This window comes from Prionailurus viverrinus, chromosome B1 (assembly GCF_022837055.1).
Source record: "Prionailurus viverrinus isolate Anna chromosome B1, UM_Priviv_1.0, whole genome shotgun sequence".
Classification (NCBI taxonomy): domain Eukaryota; kingdom Metazoa; phylum Chordata; class Mammalia; order Carnivora; family Felidae; genus Prionailurus; species Prionailurus viverrinus.
In genome coordinates, this window is record NC_062564.1 from 199,584,471 (window position 1) to 199,605,866 (window position 21,396).

At 51.9% G+C, this 21,396-nt stretch overlaps 1 protein-coding gene across 2 annotated transcripts in view; it reads left to right on the forward strand.

Annotated features, from left to right (window-relative positions):
- Positions 1-21,396, forward strand: part of SLC2A9 (solute carrier family 2 member 9) — a 255,656-nt gene that overhangs the window by 15,152 nt on the left and 219,108 nt on the right. For both annotated transcript variants that reach the window (XM_047855181.1, XM_047855182.1), the window contains exon 2: positions 19,240-19,340. In XM_047855181.1, coding sequence (XP_047711137.1) covers positions 19,278-19,340 — 63 coding nt within the window. In that variant the 5' untranslated portion in view covers positions 19,240-19,277. The remainder of the gene's footprint in view (positions 1-19,239; positions 19,341-21,396) is intronic.

Sequence of the window (21,396 nt, forward strand, 5' to 3'; positions counted from 1 at the left end):
CAATGTCAGTTAGTCACACTGCCAACTGTAGGGTTGAGCCTACATTCACTGCAGGCAGCCAGGGGCACCGAGGGTGCGATTCTGGGTGCACTGGGGGGTTCTTTGGGGGAAGGAGGGGTGGTGAGCTTCTCTGAGTATATCCAACCAGGTCCCTAGGACTTGCAGGAGACAGAGAGTGGTAGGTCCAGAAGGGTCCGTATGGCAGGAGTGTTTCCTGGGTGGTAACTTGCGGGTAAGCTTCGTGTTCAGACGGGTAGCGGGATGGTGAGTCACTCCCTGTCTAGAACCTCCAATATTTGCTGCCCAGAAGGCACAGGTGGATCATCTGGAGAATTCCATACCTACTCATCCCGCCCTTCCTGCAGCCTGGTCGCAGTACTCGCTGGGAGACTGTGGAGAGACCCAAGAGGAAGGAAACCCCTGTGTGCTGAGCAACCCCCCCCCCCCGCCCCACCCCGGCGAGGGTCTACACCAAAGGCCGTGGCCGAGCCACTTAGCCTCTGAGTCTCAGTGTACGCATCTCGAAAATGGGTTCTCACAGGATGGTCGGGGGGGATGGGATGCAAGAGTGTATCTCGGCCCCGGCCCAGGATAATCTCCTGATAATAACACGTGGTTACCTGTCACAGGACAAACCTGGAGCATCCTGATGTCCACCTTTGCTTCTGCACCGAGCTCTGGCTTGGCTGCAGAGCCCAGCTAGCTCATTTCAGGGACTCTCTCTAATGCCTTTGAAGTGACCCTTTCAGAGGCGCCTGGGTGGCTCAGTCGCTTAAACGTCCAACTTCGGCTCAGGTCAGGATCCCACGCTTCATGGGTTCGAGCCCCGCGTCGGGCTCTGTGCTGACGGCTCGGAGCCTGGAGCCCGCTTCGGGTTCTGTGTCTCCCTCTCTCTGCCCCTCCCCTGCTTGCACTCTGTCGCTCTGTGTCTCAAAAATAAATAAATATTTCAAACATTAAAAAAAAAGAAGATGTTTTGTAAACAATGACCCTTTCCGTTCAACTCCGTTCAAGATACTCTGACTTGAGAGCTGTCCAGGAAGTGGTGGTAGCCTCTCGTGGCTGGAAGGAAGCCAGCTGGGGGGGCGAGGTTGAAGCCTGTAAGAGGGACAGGGGGGGTCCCCTGTTCCTTTGAGCATCCCTGCTCCGAGTCTGGTCCAGTAGAACCCCACCGGACAGGGATGGTGGCAGCTCTTGACTTTATTCCAGCCTTCCAGCCTGGCGGGGGGACACTTGCCAAGGCTCATTCACAAGCTCTCATTGAAAACAGCTGAGACAATGCAAATGAACTAGTAACCAGAATGAATAAAAATGTTATTGAATATAGCCACTTACTTATATACTTACAGATGGATGGATGGATGGATGGATGGATGGACGGGGGAGGATGGACTGAGTGTGACAACTTTGAGAACTGCAGACAGGAAGAGCCATGGGGAGTGTGAATGCCTCACGGTCATGGGAGAAGTAGTGGGGAGAGTCCTGAGCTGAGAACCAGGACGCCGTGTCGCTGTGACTCATTTACAGTCCAGTTTCCTCCCTGCCCTTCAGTCTTCTCACCAGTACACCGTGTGGGTCGATCCAGCCCACAAAATTTTGGGCAGGGCTCTCTGATGATGAATGTGAAGGCATTCCGTAAACTGCACAACTCTCTAAAACTGTGATTTTAGAGAGTTATCACTTAATTTGCATTACATCATTGGTTCCCCACAACAATCTGTGCAACAGGGAGGGGCCTCCCCAAGTCCAGAAGGTCCCGAAGTCACACTCCCACATCGCTATGCAAGCTTTGCTTGATGGGGTCCTTTCTAGGCAGCCCAGCCACATTCCTGTAAAGATACAGGGAAAAGCTCCCATGGGAGACAGGAGTCCAGGCACTCGGTGAAATTCAGTCCTCTGTGCCTGCACCCTGTCTCTACTGGAAATGTCTGCTACAACCCTGCCTCCCTCTCCACTTGATGGGTCTTACTCATCACTCATTCATTACTTCTTAGCATATTAGTCCTGTTTTGTCTGTTTTATTTTAATGCCTGCGCCCTCAAATCTTCCCAGAATCAGACGGGTCATAACAACAAATACGTACGTGCAGGGAACCACCAAGGCTTGGGTGGTGTGGGCGGAACGGCATCTTCCAAAAAGACGTGTTGATGTCCTAGCCACCCCATAGCTCAGAGTGTGAACCTATTTGGAAATAGGGTCAATCCAGATCTAATTGGTTAAATAAAGTCATACTGGAGTAGGGTGGGGGCCTAATCCAATATGGTGGATGTCTTTATAAGGAGAGGACGCCCAGGGAGAGGGCCGAGAAGAGACACAGAGAGACCGAGGCTGGAGTTATGGCTGCAAGCCAAGGAATGCCAAGAATGGTCAAGGACACCAGACCCTAAGAGAAAGTCACAGAACAGATTCTCCCCTAGAGACTTCAAGACGGCATGGTCATGCCAACACTTTGATTTCAGCCTTCTAGCCTCCGGAACTGTGAGGAAGTAGGTTTCTATTGTTTTAAACTCCCCCGTTTGTGGAATTTTGTTATGCAGCCTGAGGAAATGAATGCCCTCAGGAACCGAGGGCTCCGATGCCCAGCCCTGCCTCCACTGCACACACTGGCTGTGCATCCTCGGGCAAGTCCCTGGACAGCACATTTCCCGTCTGCAAAGAGAACGAGTTGTGTCGGATTGGTATTTGTCAACTTTGCCATTAATTAGAATTACTTGGGACGCCTGTTAAAATGATAGCTGATTATTTTTTTTAATGTGTATTTATTTTTGAGAGGGGAGTGCAGGGAGAAGGAGACACAGAATCCAAAGCAGGTTCCAGGCTCCGAGCGGTCAGCACAGAGCCTGATGCGGGGCTCAAACCCACGAACCATCCGATCGTGACCTGAGCCGAAGTCAGACGCTTAACAAACTGAGCCCCCCGGGCGCCCCTAAAATCACGGCTTATTAGTCAGACCCTTCCTCTGGATTTTCGGAATCAGCAGGTCTACATTTCGAAAATCTACGTTTTTGAGAAACTCTCCAGGTGGTAGCAATGACTGGCGTCTTGCTGTTGCTGCCCTCTGGTGTTCTAGATTTCTCAAGGGTCAAGCTTTGCCCCTTGACCCCACAGGCTCTAGGGTAAGCCTACCATGGATGGTGCGTGTGGAAACCTGTGTCCGTGTCCGCGTCTCTAGCACATTGCCGGGAAGATGGCCAGTGTGCCTGGGCGGGGTGGGGGGGTCAGGCACCGATCGAAGGGCAAATCATCTCTCCTGCAAACGTCCTGCTCTGGGAGGTGCCATCAAGGACCCCACTTGCTTCTCTGGGATGATCCGTCATCCTCCTCACCCACTGAATGTCCTTCTGTTGGAAACTCCTCTGCTTCACGCGCAGGGAGCTGTCCCTCTGGGCTGCCGGGGAGTGAGTCTCCGGTGCGTGTGTGTGTGGCTATCATAACACACGTTGTAAGTATTGTAACTCGTCCACATGGCTCCACCCCTCCCTGCCCTCACGTCATTGTTCACATGGGTACCTTCCAGGTGAGGCCTTCCAGAACCATCTTTTTAAAATTTGCAATGTTCCCCCCACACCCACAGCCCTCCATACCCCCTACTGTTTTTTCTGTTCTGTTTTTTCCATGGCACCTATCCAAATCCAATAAACTAGACTTGACTTTACTTACATGCGTGGTCTACGATCTGACTCCTTTCCCTAGAACGTAAGCTCACGAGGGCAGGAAGTTTTGTCCGTGCGTTCTCATCGCTCCATCCGCCGTGCCTGGAACAGTGTTGGGACCCCGGCACATGCTCCCGTCAGTGCCTGCCGAATGAGTGACAGAGCCTTCCCCACTGCTGTGTGTCTGTCTCCCTCCTCCGAGTGTGAACCCCTTACAGGAGGGGCTTTATCTGATTCGTTTCTGTACCTCCGGCAATTAACTCAGGACCTGGCTCTTAGTACGTCCTCGGGAAGCCTTTGTCGAAGAAATGAACGAGGAAACGAACGAACAAATGAGCGCGTGAGCAGGGTTTGCGTGGCCAAATGCAGCGAAAAAGTGTCCATTTGTGGCCTCCCCTGTGGCTGCTTCTCAGGGTGGAATGAACCCCCGACATAGCCTCTGGCACATTCAGAGCCCCAACAGGTCATGCAGGGCTGTAAAGGTTGAACTAAGTGGTCAAGTCCGGCCAGCCTGGGCACAACAGTGACGTCAGCGGGGGTGTCAGTCCTGCCTCTGCCCCTTCTCCCTTCGCCAGATGGAGCACGTGACTTCCCCTGACTTTGTGCAAGAAACTGGCCTCTTGGCCCCAGCCCCGCGGAGGGAGAGCCTCTGTTTGCTCAGCTGTCCCCAGCAGCTGCTTCTCAGGGAACAGAGAGAAAGGGGCACCAGCTTCAAGTTCACCATCCACGCCCTGTGTTTCCTGGCCCAGCTGCACGTGGATGTGCCATTTTGTGTTCTTTTCCCCCCGGGCCCCTCGCTCTGGCCCAAGCTTTGGCAGACCCAGCAGAGCCACGGCCCGCCTTGGAAGGCTAAGGTGCTTGTGGGTCTCTCTTCCAAATCCACTGCTGCTCCTCCAGCCTTAGAGTTGTCACAAGCCAGGAGAGGACCGCCTGCCGGCAGGCGGCAGGGTGAATGGGGGAGTCTGGCCGGCGCTCCTGCTGAGCGGGCGAGGTCCTCTCTTGCTGCAGAAGCCGGTGGGGTCCATTTCCTCTCTGTGGTGCATGGGCCCTGCAGACTTCTCCTGAGCAGGGAAGAGTCTTTGCTGCTTTGGACAGAGGGTGAGCCTGAATGGTCCATGCACGACCTCAGCTTGCGTGCAGCCAGGCCGGGAGAGTGGGGCCGGCAGCTGGGGCTCCAGGGTCAAGGGGATCTCCGATCCCTCATCCATCCGGCTGGGGGGGAAAGGGCCTGTAATCATACCCTTCGAGGTAAGAGCCAGTGCAGGAGACAGATTCAGAACGCTGCTAAGCACACAATTCAAAGGAACACATGGCTTCTGTTCATTTTTTTTTTTTCTGTTTAGGCTTCCTTGGAAGTTAGTTCATTGGCTTCATTCATTCTCTCCTTCACAGAAACAAAGCGGCCTGCTCTATTCATTGATCTGTTCATTCCTTTAAGTAGCAGATTGGTTTCCTCCCATTCATCCTTCTGCTAATTAATTCATTAGTTAATGAATTCATTGGAAGTATTTATCGAGCACCGTGTTTCAGAATGCATTCTAGGTGGCAGGCACAGCAGTCAACGTGACTGGGTGGCTGGGCTAGGGTTTCGGGAGGAAACAGAACCCACCCCAGACAAGTCTAGGGACTTACCAAGGTGTGGGGAGGGGTAAAGGAACAGATGGACAATGGCCGGGCTCTCCATGACGCTGAGGCTCACTCTGGGCGCAAGGGAAGGAGGTGGTGTTGAGAAGGAGGAGGGCCATCTCCCCTTGGGGAGGGTACAAATGTCGCCAGAGCTGCTGAACTGGGGGGACTGGGCCGCAGGGGAGATGCCTGACCTCCTTGTCTTCCCACCCTTTGACTTCCTGCCCACACCTCCCTTGGGCCGATGGCTTCTTGCAAGGGAGTCAGCCGATGCTGTCCGTTAGGGCCGGCGTCCCAGGGCAAGAGCAGGACAGGGAAGGTGGGAACTGGAGCCACGGGGGCAGGAAGGGTGGCCAGCACATGACCCGATCCCAGCTCTCTGGGCTACACATTCTAGCCGGAGGATCCAGGTCGACGAACAGGTGAACACTCATCGGACGGCCACTGGAGCCCTTCAAAAGTAAACCAGCGCAGGATAGATGGGAGATTATGGGGGTGATTAATCACGAGCTTGCATTTTATATCGGGTGGTCAGGGGGTCCTTTCCAACGGCCCCTGTTGGGGTGCAGACCAGAGCAAAGTGAGCTGTGAGCCCTTTGCAGATCTGGAAGGTTGGGGGTGGGGGGGGGGATGTTCCAGGCAGAGGAACAGCAGGTACAAAATGTCCTGAGACAAGAGTGTCCTAGAACCAAAGGGATCCAGTTGGCCAGAGTGGAGGGGCAGGGGGAAGAGAGAGGGGGGAACAGCATTAGCGCGAGTCATCAGAGTCAGAGGCTATAGCATTTGCTGAGGCCTGAGGACATAATCCTGAGCTGAGAGGGTCGGGAGCCATGGGGAGGGGCATTTTCTGAGCACAGGAGGGAGGAGATCCAACCTACATTATAAGGAGCTCTTGGCTGCTCTGTGGGGAAGTGGGGGGGGCAGGGGCAGGGGCAGGGAGAGCAGGCTGGAGGGGAGGCCGAGGCAGTGGCTCCTCCCAGGGCTGGCAAGACCGCTCGGACTAGGGCTGAGAAGCAAGAACTGATGGGAGGCGGTCAGATTCTGGATCCAGGAAGAAGGGTGTGGACAGCAGGTCCTCCCGGGAAGGGTGATGCCACTGACCGGCGCGGGAGGACCGTGGAGGAGCTGGTTTGGACAGGGCGGGAGGGAGGGCGGCAGGCTGGGGACCTGGCAAGTCTGAGATAATAATTCTTCATGCAGGTGTGGGAGCTCAGCCAGCCCAGGGGGACCGCCCTGGCTCCAGACGCATGACTGTCTCCGAGCACTTGCCGTGCTAGAGACCGACCCGGCCGCTCCACCGGCGTCATCTGGTCACTTAGTTCTGAGGTTCCTCTCAGTACCCAAGTGCCCATGTCCTGTGGGCTGGCCAGGAACGTGGCACACCTGGGCTGGGGTAGAACCTGGGCGTCATCAGCAGGCAGGTGGGAGCAGAGCCGCCCAGGCAGCAAGTGCAGAGGGAATAAGCACGGGGAAGGGGAGGAGGCCCCGGAGAAGAATGTGGAAGGTGGCCAGAGACGCGGGAGAGAACCAAGCGGTGGCTCGGCGAGCAGCTCCGACGAGCGTTTCCGGGTCGCAGGAAAATCCAAGCAACCGGTGTCTGGTCCACAGCCTGTCCTTTGACATCTAAGCCACGTGCTGAGTGTCCCTGGGGAACGCAAACTCACGGAGACCTGCTCCGGGCCGCCGGAGGCTGTTGCTCTCGTTGGTCAACTCTGCTCGAGCTGAGCACCAGCCTGGGAGAAACTCTGAATGAACAGCTAAGTATAAATATTTGCTTGGACTCGCTGCATTTCATAAATGATTAACTTGGACGTGTTAAAAATAGGCACAAGTTTCAGGTGTTGAGTATTATGTCCACATGTTACTGATCTCCACGGAGAGACATGGTGTCCTGGTTATGATTACGGGTAAGGAAGTTGAGCTCAGAGAGGTTGAGTAGTTTGAGGTCACACTGCTGGCTGGTGGCAAGCTGGGTCACTGTGTGGGTGCCAGAGCCCTGTTCCTTCAGCTTCAACCAGACCCGTGAGCCAGGACGAGGGTTTGTATCTTAGAACATTCTGCTCCCCACCCCCCCGCTTTTTTTTAAACAGGTCGATATTTCAAACTTCTTTCACAGTGGTAATTAAACCATGCGTGGGTCTGACCATGCTTCTTTTTTTTTTTAATGTTTATTTCTTTATTTTTAATTTTTTAATGTTTATTGTTTATTTTTGAGAGAGAGAGAGAGAGAGAGCGAGAGCATGCAGGGGAGGGGCAGAGAGAGAGAGACAGAATCCGAAGCAGGTTCCAGGCTGTGAGCTGTCAGCACAGAGCCCGACCCTGGGTTCTAATTCACGAACTGTGAGATCATGACCTGAGCTGAAGTCGGACGCTTAACTGACAGAGCCACCCAGACCCCCCTGACCATGTTCTTCTTAAAGGGCTTGTGAGGTCTTCTTAAAGGGCTTGTAACAGTCCCACGAGGGCTCTGGTAAAACCCAAAGTGATACCAAGCCACCGCGTGATAAGCAGAGATAGCCTCTTTAAACTTTGAGCTTTCTTTCTTTCTTTCTCTCTTTCTTTCTTTTTTTAAAGTTCTGTACCCTAATTTCTGACTTTCATAAAAGTAAAGAACACTCCTGTCAGTTTTCTTCCGAAGTATTCTCAGTGACAAATGGAACCCCTTGTTTGCCTTTAGTTTTGAGTGTAGAAGTTGTATATTACTTAAAATTAGCTCTAGTCTTCGGTGAAGGCTCAACTCTCCCACTTTTTTATGTATTTAAATTCAAGTGAGTTAAGGGCGCCTGGGTGGCTCAGTCGGTTAAGTGTCCGACTTCAGCTCAGGTCACGATCTCGAGGTCTGTGAGTTCGCGGTCTGTGAGTTCGAGTCCCGCGTCAGGCTCTGGGCTGATGGCTCAGAGCCTGGAGCCTGCTTCCGATTCTGTGTCTCCCTCTCTCTCTGCCCCTCCCCCATTCATGCTCTGTCTCTCTCTGTCTCAAAAATAAATAAACGTTAAAAGAAAAAAAATTCAAGTGAGTTAACAGACGGTGGAGTATTGGTCTCAGGAGTAGAACCCAGTGATTCATCATTTCCATATGACACCCAGGGCTCATCCCAAGTGCCCTCCTTCATGCCCATCAGTACCCATCACCCATTTAGCCCATCCCCCCGCCCACCTCCCCTCCAGCAACCCTCAGTTTGTTCTCTGTTGTTAAGAGTCTCTTATGGTTTGCTTCCCTCTCTGTTTTTATCTTATGTTATTTTTCCTCCCCTTCCCCCGTGGTCATCTGTTTTGTTTCTTAAGTTCCACATATGAGTGAAATCCTATGGTATTTTTCTCTCTCTGAATTATTTCCCTGGCTCAAATTCTGAGAGCGTCTCTGGTGCTGCATTGGAGTTCACTGACTTTTCTCATCAAGAAGGGCTCATTTGGGGGATCAACTGTCCACATCAGGACCAGCCCAGTCCTGGGGGCTTCCTGGTGGACCTTCCAGATAAGGGAGCCGGGTGTGGGGAGGCCCAGATGCAACCGCTAGAAGGGGCCAAGCGGACAAGGGTGATTGCTGGTCACATACCGGCATGGACTGGGGCAGAAAAGCTGTGTAACAGGTGGCCCCTGGAAGGTTGTGACTGCATTAACGGAGAGACTGTGCATCCGGGTTCTGGAAACACACAGAGAGCGTGGGATGCAGGCAGTGAGAGAACAGCCTGGTTAGGAGGGTCCCTGACCCACAGCTGCTGGACGCTCAGTGCCATCGCCACCAGACGCAGGCTAGAGAACGCTTCGAGTCGCTCCGTGTCGGCCCCGGGGAGCCAGGCTGGCAGGAGCTCCCCCGCAGCCAGTCCAGGCTGAGCACTCTCATGGGAGTTTTCTGAGGGCAAGAGAGAGCTCAGCGGGCATTGTGGCTTTTCTGGTCAGTTAGTCACCAAATATGCATTAAGTGCCTACTATGTGCCGAACTCTGTTCGGTGCACTGGGACAACAGCAGTGTTAAGAGACAAGGTCCCTGCCCCCACCCCCCACCCCGCCATGGGGTTGCATTCTGCAGGGGAGGAAAGACAAGAGCCCCCAAAACAAATAGACAAAAAGGGTAACTTCAGGTAGTAAGTATGTGGAAGAAAATAAAAGGTAATGGAAGAGAGAAAAAGAGGGAAGGAGGGAGAGAGAGGAGCAGGAGAGGGGAAAGGAGGAAGAGGAGGAAGGGAGGGACGGACAGACAGGCAGGCAGGCAGACTTGGGGTTGGGGTGGGGTTTGATGGGGTATTGGGGTGGTGAGGGTCTGGAGTCGACGGCCAAGAAAGAATTCTTGAGACGTCTTTGGTGCAAGAATGGTGATTTTATGAGAGCACGGGGACAGGGTCCATGGGCAGAAAGAGCTACACTGGGCGTGTGAAGGGTGGCTGGTTATATACTATGGAGTTGGGGAGGTAAAGTCAAAGGGAGGCCCCCAGCAGGACTTTCATGCGCTAAAGAGGACTCGGGAGACACCGGAGGCATTGCTGTGGTCAAGCCAAGGTTGTTTTCCCCGTAGAAAGGCATTAACATTAGGACAGTAGGGTTTCCTGGGGAAAGGATACACTCTCTTTGCCTCAAGTGTTTGTCAAGGGGCTGCAGTTATAAGGAAGTTTAATTTTACCTGCCATTTCCTTCTGGCCTCTGTTCCCCACATCACCGTGGAGGGGAGGGTGGTGCTGGGGCTCCAGGAAACCCAATCTGTAGGTTTCTGGAGATTGGGTTATTGTTACGATTGCCTTTTCCTTATAATTTACTAAGCTATTTGTAAGCGGATGGAGACTCTGTCCTGCACGACTGGGATCTCTATCAGTTAACCTCTTGCCTTCCCCTTTCCTTTGTTCTTGGGCAGCCGGGAGAGCCTGAGGAATGTCCCACACCTCCCACCCGGGGGGAGGGGGGGCTAGCTGGTGCATGGCCCTCAGTTTGCCTTACGTTCCCTCATCAGGGTCGGTTCAGCCAGGGAGGTGAGGGAGAGCATCTCTAAGGAGACGTTTGACAGAAGACCCCACAGGACAAGAGCCATAAGTGGTTTGAGGGTGGACCCCTGGGCAGAAGGAACAGCAGGTCCAAAGGCCCCGAGATGGTGGAATTTGGGTGTTTGGGAGGAAAGGAGAAGCCAGGGTGAGGGGCCTGTGGAGGCGGAGGGACAGAGCGGAGGGAAACGTTGGAGAGGCAGACATGGGCCTGGTCACCAAGGACCTCATGACCTGTTTAATCCCACAGTCGGTTGGCAGCAGGACCAGAATTGGAACCCAGGTCGGGAGGTGCTCTCGCTGCGTGACATGGGGGAACGAGGAGGGGAGTCTGACTCTGAGCGAAGGGAGCAGCAAGTCAGGACTCGATCTAGGACAGACATCCGGAGGCTCGGGGCAGGGAGGGTCCCTCGGCCTGGGTGTTTGCGGACGAAGTCGCCTTGGCCACCTCTGGATGAAGGGGGTCTGGAATGTGGGGTGAGGAGGGCAGCTGTCTGGAGGCTGTGGCAAGCCGTGTCCCTGGTGTCCCCGGGGAGAGGTGCGCCATCTGCCCGGGTGTAACTGAGAGCTGACGTGGCGAGAGATGTCGTGGTTCCAACAGGCACCAGGAGGGAAGTCAGAGGGAGGAGGGAGTCTTGCTCTTTGGCCTAGGAACTGGGATGGGGGCCACAATAGGGGAGACGGGGAGGCCGGAGCAAAGAGGGCATTTGGACAGGGACGTCGGAAATTCAGTTTGGGACCTGTTCGGCTTGAGAAGCTTAGCCAAGCGTCAGCACTGACGGGGAGGGACGCATGAGTCTAGATCTCAGGGGAGAGGTCCGAGCGAAAGGGGTAGGTCGGGGGAGTTGGCATCGTACAGATGGTTTGAAGGCTGTGGATGGACGAGTCTGGATGAGTTTGCAGAGCAGTGAGGAGGCCATTGGGCCGAGTCTTGGGACATTCTGCCATCAGCGGCCTCGCAGGCAAGGAAGAGCGGCTGAGCCGACTAAGGAAGAAGCAGGCAAAGGAAAACCAGGCCAGCGTGTTGGCTGGAAGACAGGACAAGGAAGTTTGTTTGTTTGTTTGTTTCTCTCATGTTTATTTATTCTCGAGAGAGACAGAGACAGAGCACGAGTCGGGGAGGGGCAGAGAGAGAGAGAGGGAGACACAGAATCCGAAGTGGGCTCCAGGTTCCGAGCTGTCAGCACAGAGCCTGACGCGGGGCTCGAACTCATGAACCGTGAGATCATGACCTGATCCAAAGTCAGAAGCTTAACCGACAGAGCCACCCAGGTGCCCCAGGACAAGGAAGTTTCTAGAAGGACCCAGAAGGAAGAGGAGAGGTCACCTTCGCCAAAGCTGCTGGGAGGTTATAGGGAATTGACTAGTGACTTTGGATGGTTGATGTCCTCAATAAGAACAAGTTGGGTGGGGTGGCGGCTCAAAAACCTTCTGCACCATCGAGAATGGGCAGGGCAAAGGAGAGACTGTGAATTCTCTTTGGGACACTTTAGCTGTGACAAAGAGCAAGGAAATGGGGTGGTAACAGGAGGTCACAGAGTCAAAGGAAGTTTTGTTTTCCACCGAGGTGAACTTCACTTAACCTCAAACGAAGCGTTTTAAATTTTTTTTTTTCAACGTTTATTTATTTTTGGGACAGAGAGAGACAGAGCATGAACGGGGGAAGGGCAGAGAGAGAGGGAGACACAGAATCGGAAACAGGCTCCAGGCTCTGAGCCATCGGCCCAGAGCCCGACGCGGGGCTCGAACTCACGGACCGCAAGATCGTGACCTGAGCTGAAGTCGGACGCTTAACCGACTGCGCCACCCAGGCGCCCCTAAACGAAGCGTTTTAAAGTGAACAGTTAGGTGGCATCGAGTGCGTACACAATGTTGTGCAACACTGCCTCTGTCTAGCTCCAAACCATCTTCATCTCCCCAAAAGCAAACCCCTCACCTGTAAAAGAGTGGTTCCCTAGCAACCACGGATCCGCTTTCAACCTCTGCGGATTTGCCTTTTCTGGACAGCCTATTTATTTATTTATTTATTTATTTTAATGTTTATTTATTTTTGAGAGAGAGAGAGCACAAGCAGGTGAGGGGCAGAGAGAGAGAGGGAGACACAGAATCCAAAGGAGGCTCCAGGCTCCGCGCTGTCGGCACAGAGCCCGACACGGGGCTCGAACTCACGAACCACGAGATCATGACCTGAGCCGAAGTCGGACGCTCCCCTGACTGAGCCACCCAGGGGCCCCCCCGACCCCCCGGACATTCCATGTAAGTGGAATCAGAAAACAGTAACTGTTTGTGTCCAGCGTTTTAACCCCAGCATAAGGGTTTCGAGGTTCTTCCATACTGTAAACGTGTGTCAGGACTTCATTCCTTTTTATGTCTGAGTAATAACAATCCATTATATGGGAGACCCTAACTCTTTATCCATTCATTAACTAATGGGCATTTGGACTGTGTCCACACTACAAACTGCCGTAAGGAGCACTGCTGTGAGCGTTCGTGTTCAAGTTTTATTTGAACACCTGTTTCCAGTTCGCTTGGGTCTGTACCCAGGAGTAGCGTTGCTGGGGCAGAAGGTGATTCTATGTTTACTCTTGGAGAAACCGCCCGACTGTCTTCCACGGTGGCTAAACCAGTTTACATTCCCACTGGCAATGTAGGAGGGCCCCAGCTTCTGCACATCCTCGCCAACACGTCTTCCTTTCGAGCTCCTTTTTTAAATTGATGGCACGGAGACACCCTTGTGTATGGCCTGAAGCGATCCGACGGAGAAGGAGAACTTGATGATGGCAAAGGAAAATGGGATAATGGCTGGAAGAAGACCCTTGACAAGAGGGATGTGTCCACAAGACCCACCATGGCAGAGCCTCCCAAGTGGGAAGTCTTTCTGGATGCTGCACGGCCACGCATGGCCCGGAAGTGAAAAGAGAAGCGTGTCTGACAGCAAGATCCCGAGGCTCGCTCCAATGGGCTTGTTGATTTTGGTGGGGGGTGGGGGGCCTCCCCACGGAGCAGAAGTGAACGGTAACATGGCGGGGAGAGTGGTGCGGAGTGGGTGGTCTTGCTTTAAACGTCAGTCCTCATCCATAAGTCGTGGTGCTTCAGGCAAGTGGGGTGACCTGTGGGACCCCAGTACGCTCGGCCACAGAACGGAGATAACAAAAGCTTAGTGGCTGCTCTCAGGACTAAATGAGGCTTTGCCTAACCAGTGCCTGGCACACAGTAGGTGCTTACTAAATGCGGGTATCGTCCATTGGCTCATCCTTCCAACTCCATTGTGAATTACCCAATGGAAGTAACAGGTTTAACCCTTCTTTGCAGCCTTCTCGGGTTCCAGCACTATGTGGGCCGCATAGTAGGTGCTCCAAAAAACACTTGAAAAAGAATAAATAAATAAATAAATAAATAATAAAGAATAAAAATAGTGATCAAGAAAGAGACTTCCCAAAACAATAGCCATAGTGAATATTCACTGGGTGCTTGCTACATGGCAGGTATTTCCAAGGGCAACATCTCGTTTGGTCTATATGACATGACCTTGAGACAAGTACTCCCTTATCCCCACTTGGCAGACAGGTGACTTGTCCTGTGTGACACGGCTGGGGAGGGGCAGGCTGGGGGTGGAGGTCTGACACGAAATCCCAGGCTTAGTCATCATATTATACTATCCACCTAGACGCTGCTAAACCAATGGTTGAATAATCCTGGTTCTGAGAATGATTTGCCGCAGCTAAAAACATGTCAAGAGAGAGGTCAGGTGACTGATTGGGAAAAGGAAGGGTTGGTCACCAAATGGATAATTGTGGAAGCTTTGAAAACTCCAGGGGAGCCATTGCGTTGCCCAGGTGTGTCTGCATTTCCTTGCGCACAGCTGAAATCACCCCGGGCACAGAAATGTCATCTTCCTGATGGGCAGGTTGGGTCGGACACTGGAGGTTGGTTGATAAAGGCACCTGGGGTAGGAGCTTCTTAGGGATCAGGTGGTTTCTTCCCGTTCTCCAGTCCACTGTTTTGTCAACATCAAGGTTGGGAAACTGGGGAAATGGGGTTAGCCATGAGAAGGCTGCCTGGGTGCTCGGAGTTGATGCCAAGGGAATCAGAAGGGCTTTTCCAAGTTCCCCAAACGGTGCTACCTCCCAGGGTCCAAGCATATGCCTGAACCAGGCACAGAGTCCCTTTTCCGTGGTGGGTAGGACTCCCAGGCGCCATCTTTCTACGATTCACCCCAGAACCGTTCCGCACTCCCCATGCCCTCAGCTCTCTCTGTGAACTGGTCAGGAGGAGGCTCTGATGCCCTTGGCCGAGCTTGGATCTGGCCCCGAGCCACTCAGCCATGCTCTTGCATTCCTCACTTCTTCTCCTCACACCCCTCTGCTGCTCCAGCCCTCCATTTATCTCAGAGTCCTGAAGATAGAGTAGGGCTCGCACGTGGGCATCTCTTTCGAGCTACCGGGACAGGTTGGGGGGACGTTGTGGCATTTGTAAACTGCCACCAACAGCAGTGACCACCAGTGCGGCATTTCAGAGTTGACGGCTCTCCTGTATTTCTCCCGGGGCTGATTATACTCTGACATTGACAGAGTAGCAAGACTAAACTTTTCGTCTTGCCCATTTGGGCTTAGAACCCGATCGACGTGCACCATTCGTGTCCTGCTTTACAGCTGTCGTGTGTCATGTCACTTAACCCTCACCGTGGCCTGGGCAGATCCTGCGCTGGTCATATCCTCGCATTAGCAGGAAGCCATCGGACACGTAAGAAGGTCAGCCCGATACTCAACAGTGGCTGTGCCGGAACACCTCTGCCTTTGACTCTGGTCCAGAACTTGTTGACCCCCTGGCATGTTTTTAATAAGCTGAGCTTGCCATCAATAGTTGGCTGTTAATCATTTATCTCTCGTGGGGATAGACATTAAGGAATGTTTATAGTAATAGCTGGATGCCATTTAATCATTAGTGCTGTTTTCTTTCACAATTTCCCAGGCTTATATCTGATTATATGGGGGAGCTGATTCATCTATGAAGCATATTCTGTTTGTTCTTTAGACCGTAACAGGCAAGGGGGGCTCCAGAAACCAGGTGAGTTATGTGCACAGACATGGACCAGCTTTGGGGAGGATTTCAAGAATTTCTAAGACTCTCGGAGAGCAGCTGGAATAAGGGAATTGAAAAGTCAGGGATTTGAACATCAATTTAGGTGAAGATTAAGTGAGAAAATGCACATAAAGTGCTTAGCGTGGGGTTTGATGAATGCTGCTATAAAATGAAATGGATAATGAGTGATCATGGCTAAGGCAATTATTCCAATGGCTGATAACCCAGTTATCTCCTTCTGCCTTCCTTCCTCTCGGTCTCTCTCCTTCTCTCTCCTCCTCCCTCTCAAAGCTGCTCTATCTTCCACATTCCTTTCAGGATGTTGTTTTAGGGTTAGCTTTAGCTCCATGCCAAAGTCAGCAGAGAATTAACCCTGAAAATAAAGAATAAAGCCCTAGCCAAATATTGCTCAATCAAAACGTGGGGGGAATAGGAAGTATGTGGCATTTCCTGTTCAGAGCTGTGAGCCAGGTGCTGGTTGGCACCACTGGGCTCGTGTGGCAGGCTGAATAGCAGCACCTGCAGGCATTTCAAGGGAGGTGACCCCCAGCTTTAGGAGAACAAGTCCACCTGGGCCGTCTGCTGACATTCTGCGGTCTACGGATGTCAACAGCACCTTTTCTTTGCCTCTGTCTTTCCAGCCAACCCAGGCTCTCGAGTGAGGATTTGACCAGAAGCTGTCTGGGCTCAGACCCACCCTCTGTGACAGGTTGGGTGGGTAAAGATACTTCCCTAAGGCTTGCTTACTTTATTTCTAACAGGGTTGGCGCTAGTGACAGACACATGGCGACCGCGAAGGTTTTCTTATCGGCAGCGAGGTGATTTTCTAAACATTTAACCCCAGGGACAACCTAGGTGGAGGGCAATCAGATTGCCAGGAACAGAGTCTTGGGGCTCGGTTTTGGTAGACGTTAACTCTGTAGCTGCCGGGTTGTGGCAGGTGGGCACTCTGGGGGCTTGGGATGTGGCTGTTCACCAATGGCTGCGGTCGTTTGACCTTCTAAGAACTGGCATGGCCACACGAGTGGACGCCAGAGTGTTAGACTCGAACACCAGCACGTTTTGTATTATTACCGCGGACCGAAAAGATAGGGAGCTGGCAAGTTTGGAACTTCACGCAGAGCGGATATCGGTGTTATATTTATTCACGATTCCATTTAAGCCTTAGAGGATTCTTTTGAAGCAGTTTAGGGCTCTCTGCTCGCATGCCCAATGGTTCCCCCTCTCGTAACCAGTTCTAAGACACCATCTCAGAATGTTGTTCCGTGAGGCCCTTACAAATGAAATGCCTCATCCGTGCTCCACAGGGGCCATTTGCTGGGAGAACGGGGATGATGATGATGCCATTTAGCATTTACTATGTGCTTCATACACATTGAGTCATTTAATCTTCACAAACGCCCGATGAGATGTGTCCTGTTACTATTCGTTACTTGACATGTAGAAACAGAGGCCCAGAGAGGTTAAGTGACTTTCCCCAAGTCACACAGCCAGTAAGCTATTGAGCTGGGATTTGAACTCATGGCTCCATACTGCCTGGGGTGCAAGCTGTCTGCCTTTGGCCTTGTGCTGGGCAGGTGGGCACAGAATCTCACCTTCAAGGCTCACCTCCGCTTGACTGACTGTTCCTCCTGAGAACTCAGAATCACTTCCTTCTGTGCATGGGAAGGAGGAAAGGCATTCTAGGATCAGGGACAGTCCAGGGAACACAAGAATGGCCTGGAAATGGAGGTCCAGTGGGCTGGACTGTCCCTGAGCGTGTGCTGAGTGTGTGGCCCTCCTCAGGGGAGGGCCTCGGATGTCACACTCGAGTGTTGACTATGGAAGCCTGCCAACCAACATCCTCCTCAGACAGGCTCAGATGACATCTGGATCGCAGAGCCCGTCATCCTATAAGGACTGGGTATTTTTCCAGAATTGTATTGCTTATGTCTCCTTGGCTACCCAACACCTTAAGGACTCCATCAAAACAGAAACATTTTTTTTAAACTTAAAGCAACTTTTAAAACTTGCTTTTCTAGTTATAGAAAAAAAATTTTTTTTTAGTGTCAAAAATCGGAGAAGTCTAGGAAAACACACCAGATAAAAATGGGCTAAAAGACAGCGGCCAAGGGAAACTGCTGTCTCTCTTGCCGCCTCCAGGGAGTCTATTTTCTCTGCACATAAATATGTGATTTGTCCTCTGCTCCCCTCTGCGGCCCAGTCCCCTCCTGCTCTCCTGTCTGTGCTGGGCCAGGCCACTCGCCTTCCGTGTGCCCCAGGAACAGACCGTATAGTCTCCTAGAGTGCAGGCTCCATCAGGGAAGGCCAAAGTCTGTCTTGCTTTTAGCTAAGCATTAGGGGCTTAATGAATACCTGCTGAATGAACAACGTGATGTACAAATATTTTGAAACCTTGAATTTCATATTAAAAAACGCACGGGCACAGTTTAAGTACATACATCCTTTAAGAGCACGCGTCTATTCCTAAGTACATCTAGTTTCAACGTTAACTGGTGGATAGACTTTAATATATCTTCCTCTGTTTGTCAAGGAAGATTATGAGCATTTTCCCATGACATTAAATATTCTTTTTAAAAATTTTTAAACCCTTAAAACAATTTTTTTAGGGGTGCCTGGGTGGCTCGGTCGGTTAAGCGTCCGACTCTCAGTTTCAGCTCAGGTCACGATCTCGCATTTTGTGGGGTCGAGTCCCACATCAGGCTCTAAGCTGACAGCATGGAGCCTGCTTGGGTTTCTCCCTCCCTCTCCCACTTGTGCTGTCTCTGTCTCTCTCTCAAAATAAGTAAGTAAACTTAAAACATTTTTTTAAAGAGTTTATTTATTTTTGAGAGCAAAACAGAGCTCGAGCAGGGGAGGGGCAGAGAGAGAGGGAGACACAGACTCCGAAGCAGGCTCCAGGTTCTGAGCTGTCAGCACAGAGCCCGACACGGGGCTCGAACCCATGAGCTGTGAGATCATGACCTGAGCTGAAGTCAGATGCCCTACCCACACACCCCTAAATGTTCTTTTAAAAAATGTTTATTTATTTTAAGGCGGGGAGGGGCAGAGAGAGGGAGAGATCGAGAATCCCAAGCAGGCTCCATGCTGTCAGCGCAGAGCTTGATGTGGGGCCTTATCCCATGAACCATGAGATCATGACCTGAGCCGAAATCAAGGGTTGGACGCTTAACCGACTGAGCCACCCAGGCACCCTGATGTGAAACGTTCTTTAACACAGTTTTTAATCGCTGCATGAGTTTCCATATACGGATGTACCATAACTTATTTAAACCTCCCTGCTGGATTTTTTTTTCTCTTGTGAATACCATTTTTTAACGTGAAAAATGCTGTAGTGAAGGTCTCAGGCTGGACTCTCTGTGCACGTTCTTTATCGCTGCTTTAGGATAACTTTTTATAGATGGAGTAGTTGGCCCAAAGGGCCTAAATGTTTTTATGCCTCTAGAAACCTATTTCCAAACTCCAGGAAAGCTGCATAGTTTTCAAGGTCTGTCCTGCCAGTGATTCTGTTAAAATTTTGGTGAACTGTTTGCAATTTGACAGGGGAGATTGGCACTTGGTTTTGATTTACACTGCTTTTATTTTCCCATCTTGGGAACAGAAACTTTGGTATTTCCAAGACGTGCCCTACCATGAGAATGGCTGTCTGAATGAGAATGTTCTGGGGAGGGGCCTGTATCCAATAAGCAACGTGGCAAGTGTGGAAGACACGGAGGTAGTTCAACACCACCATCTCACAGATGGAGACACCGAGTCCAGAGAGGAGCACAGAGCTGCTTGGGTCTCCGGGGGAGCCGGGCACCCCCGTCCTGGTGTCCTCACCATGCCCGCTCCTCTGGGCCGCCTCCCCTAATTACCCATCAGTGACGGCAAGCGCCTAATGACTTCTTCCTTTTTTCTCTTTTTCAGGAACAAGGAAATCCAGTCCAAAATCTGACAAATAAGCCATGACGGTCAGCGAACAGGACTCCACAGATTCCAAAGAAAGTGATTCGGTGAAAGAGACACTGGTCAGTCCTGGTTTCCTTATCTGTCCCTGTTCTGGTGACTCTGGGGCAGTCCCTCCTGGCCCCCTCGCTGCTCCCAGGGACATGTAGGTTGAGGCGAGGTCAGGCAGAGAAGAGACAGCAGGGGATAAAAGCAAAGGCATATGGCAGGTTGCTTTGTGAACCACAAAGCATGTGTCGTGAGGCACAGCCCACTGATGGCATTGTACTTCGGCTGATGATAACATATCACCTGCTGGTGGCCTTCAGGACTTGTTGTGGGGGGTGGGGGTGAGTCTTCGCTCCAAAAGTCATTTTGCAACAGGGGGACACCGATGTGTGAAAGCAATGATGTTGATGTCCTTAGGACACACTGAAACTCCCCCCTTATCCCGCCACGAGGCTCAGTCCTCTGTCCCTCCTCCAGGATGTCCTGGGCATCTAGAGAGACTCTCACTGCTCAGGAGTCCTTGGATAGTTATTTATTTACTTATTTAAATGTTTTTTTATTTTGAGAGAGAGCATGAGCACACAAGGAGGGGAGGGGCAGAGAGAGAGAGAGAGAGAGAGAGAGAGAGAGAGAGAGAATCCCAAGCAGGTTCCATGCTGTCAGAGCAGAGCCTGACAGGGGGGCTCAAATCCATAGACTGTGAGATCACAACCTGAGCCAAAATCAAGAGTCAGACACTTAACCCACCGAGCCACCCAGACACCCCAATATATGTCCATATTTTCAATAAACCTTATTTAGCAGGAAAAGATCCACACAGGTGTATTTACCAAGCTGCCAGGGAAGTGTGGAATTGGCAGACTGAGCGTGATTGTCCCCACCCATAGGGGTGAAATGGAGGTTCGAGGAGGCCCAGCCACCTCCTCAGGTCATCCGGGGACATGGCGAAGTCACGTTAAATAAACAGCGATTCCCTCCACACGGACACTATATTTTTCTCGGTGCCCATATTGGGTTGAGTCAAGGCTCTGCTGTCTAGACATTTGGTGTAATGAACGAAGAGCTGTAGTCATCTCAATCATTCTGCTTAAATGATATTCAATAGAAAACGCCCCCTTTTTTCCTTTCCTGCCCTGTCCTGGAAGAAAATGTTCATCTTGTCCAAGCTGACTTTCTAGCTTCAGGATACCATCCAGAGGACAGTTTGAGTTCAGTGCCAGAAGTATCTACCGGGTCCCAGCCCTGAGCCAGGTGGGAAGAAAACTGGGAATGCTAAGAGGCTCAGGACACTGGATTAGCCTGCTCAGGCCGTCATGACAAAGTACCACAGGCTGGTGGCCTAAGCAACAGAGATACACGTTTTCACATCTGGAGGCTGGAAGTCCAAGATCAAGGACATCAGAAGGGTTCATGCCTTCTGGGGCCTCTCTCCTTGGTTTGAAGATGGCTGTCTTCACCCCCGTGTCCTCACATGAACTTTCCTCTATGTGTGTCTCTGTCCTAAGCCCTTCTTGTAAAAACACTGGTCGTATCGGATTAGGGTCTACCTTGGTGACCTGACTTCACCTCACTCTTCTCTTCAAAGAACCTGCCCCCAAATACGGTCCATTCTGAGGTTGTGGGGGGTTGACTCTTCACCATATGAATTTGGGGGGGCACAGGTCACTCAATACCAGACATACACATAATGCCTGCCCTTGGTGAGCTCCTGTCCAGAGGGACAGGCACACATGAGAATAGACACTTATAAGTACGGGCAGTCGTAGACAGTAAATCTGTGAGCAGCTTATGGAACACAGAGGGGCAGAGAGAGGCCCAGGGGAGATTCTGGGAGGAGGTGGTCAGGGGACTGAGTACTGAAGGATGAGCAAATTAAGGGTCCTCAGAGGAGAAGCCTGAGCAAGGGCCAGGAGAACCGGCACAAGGAGATACTCCACAAATATTGGTGAATGGGTGTGTGCATGCCGGAACAGGTGTCAGAAGAGGGTGATGGTGCCCCAGCCTCAGAACACCTGGGAACACGTGTCTAATGACCACATCCTTAATTGAGTTCATCTTCTCAGGCTCTGCCGGGAAGCTTGGGGCCACAGGCCGTGCAAATGCGGGGGTGGCACCAGCTCTCCCCAACTC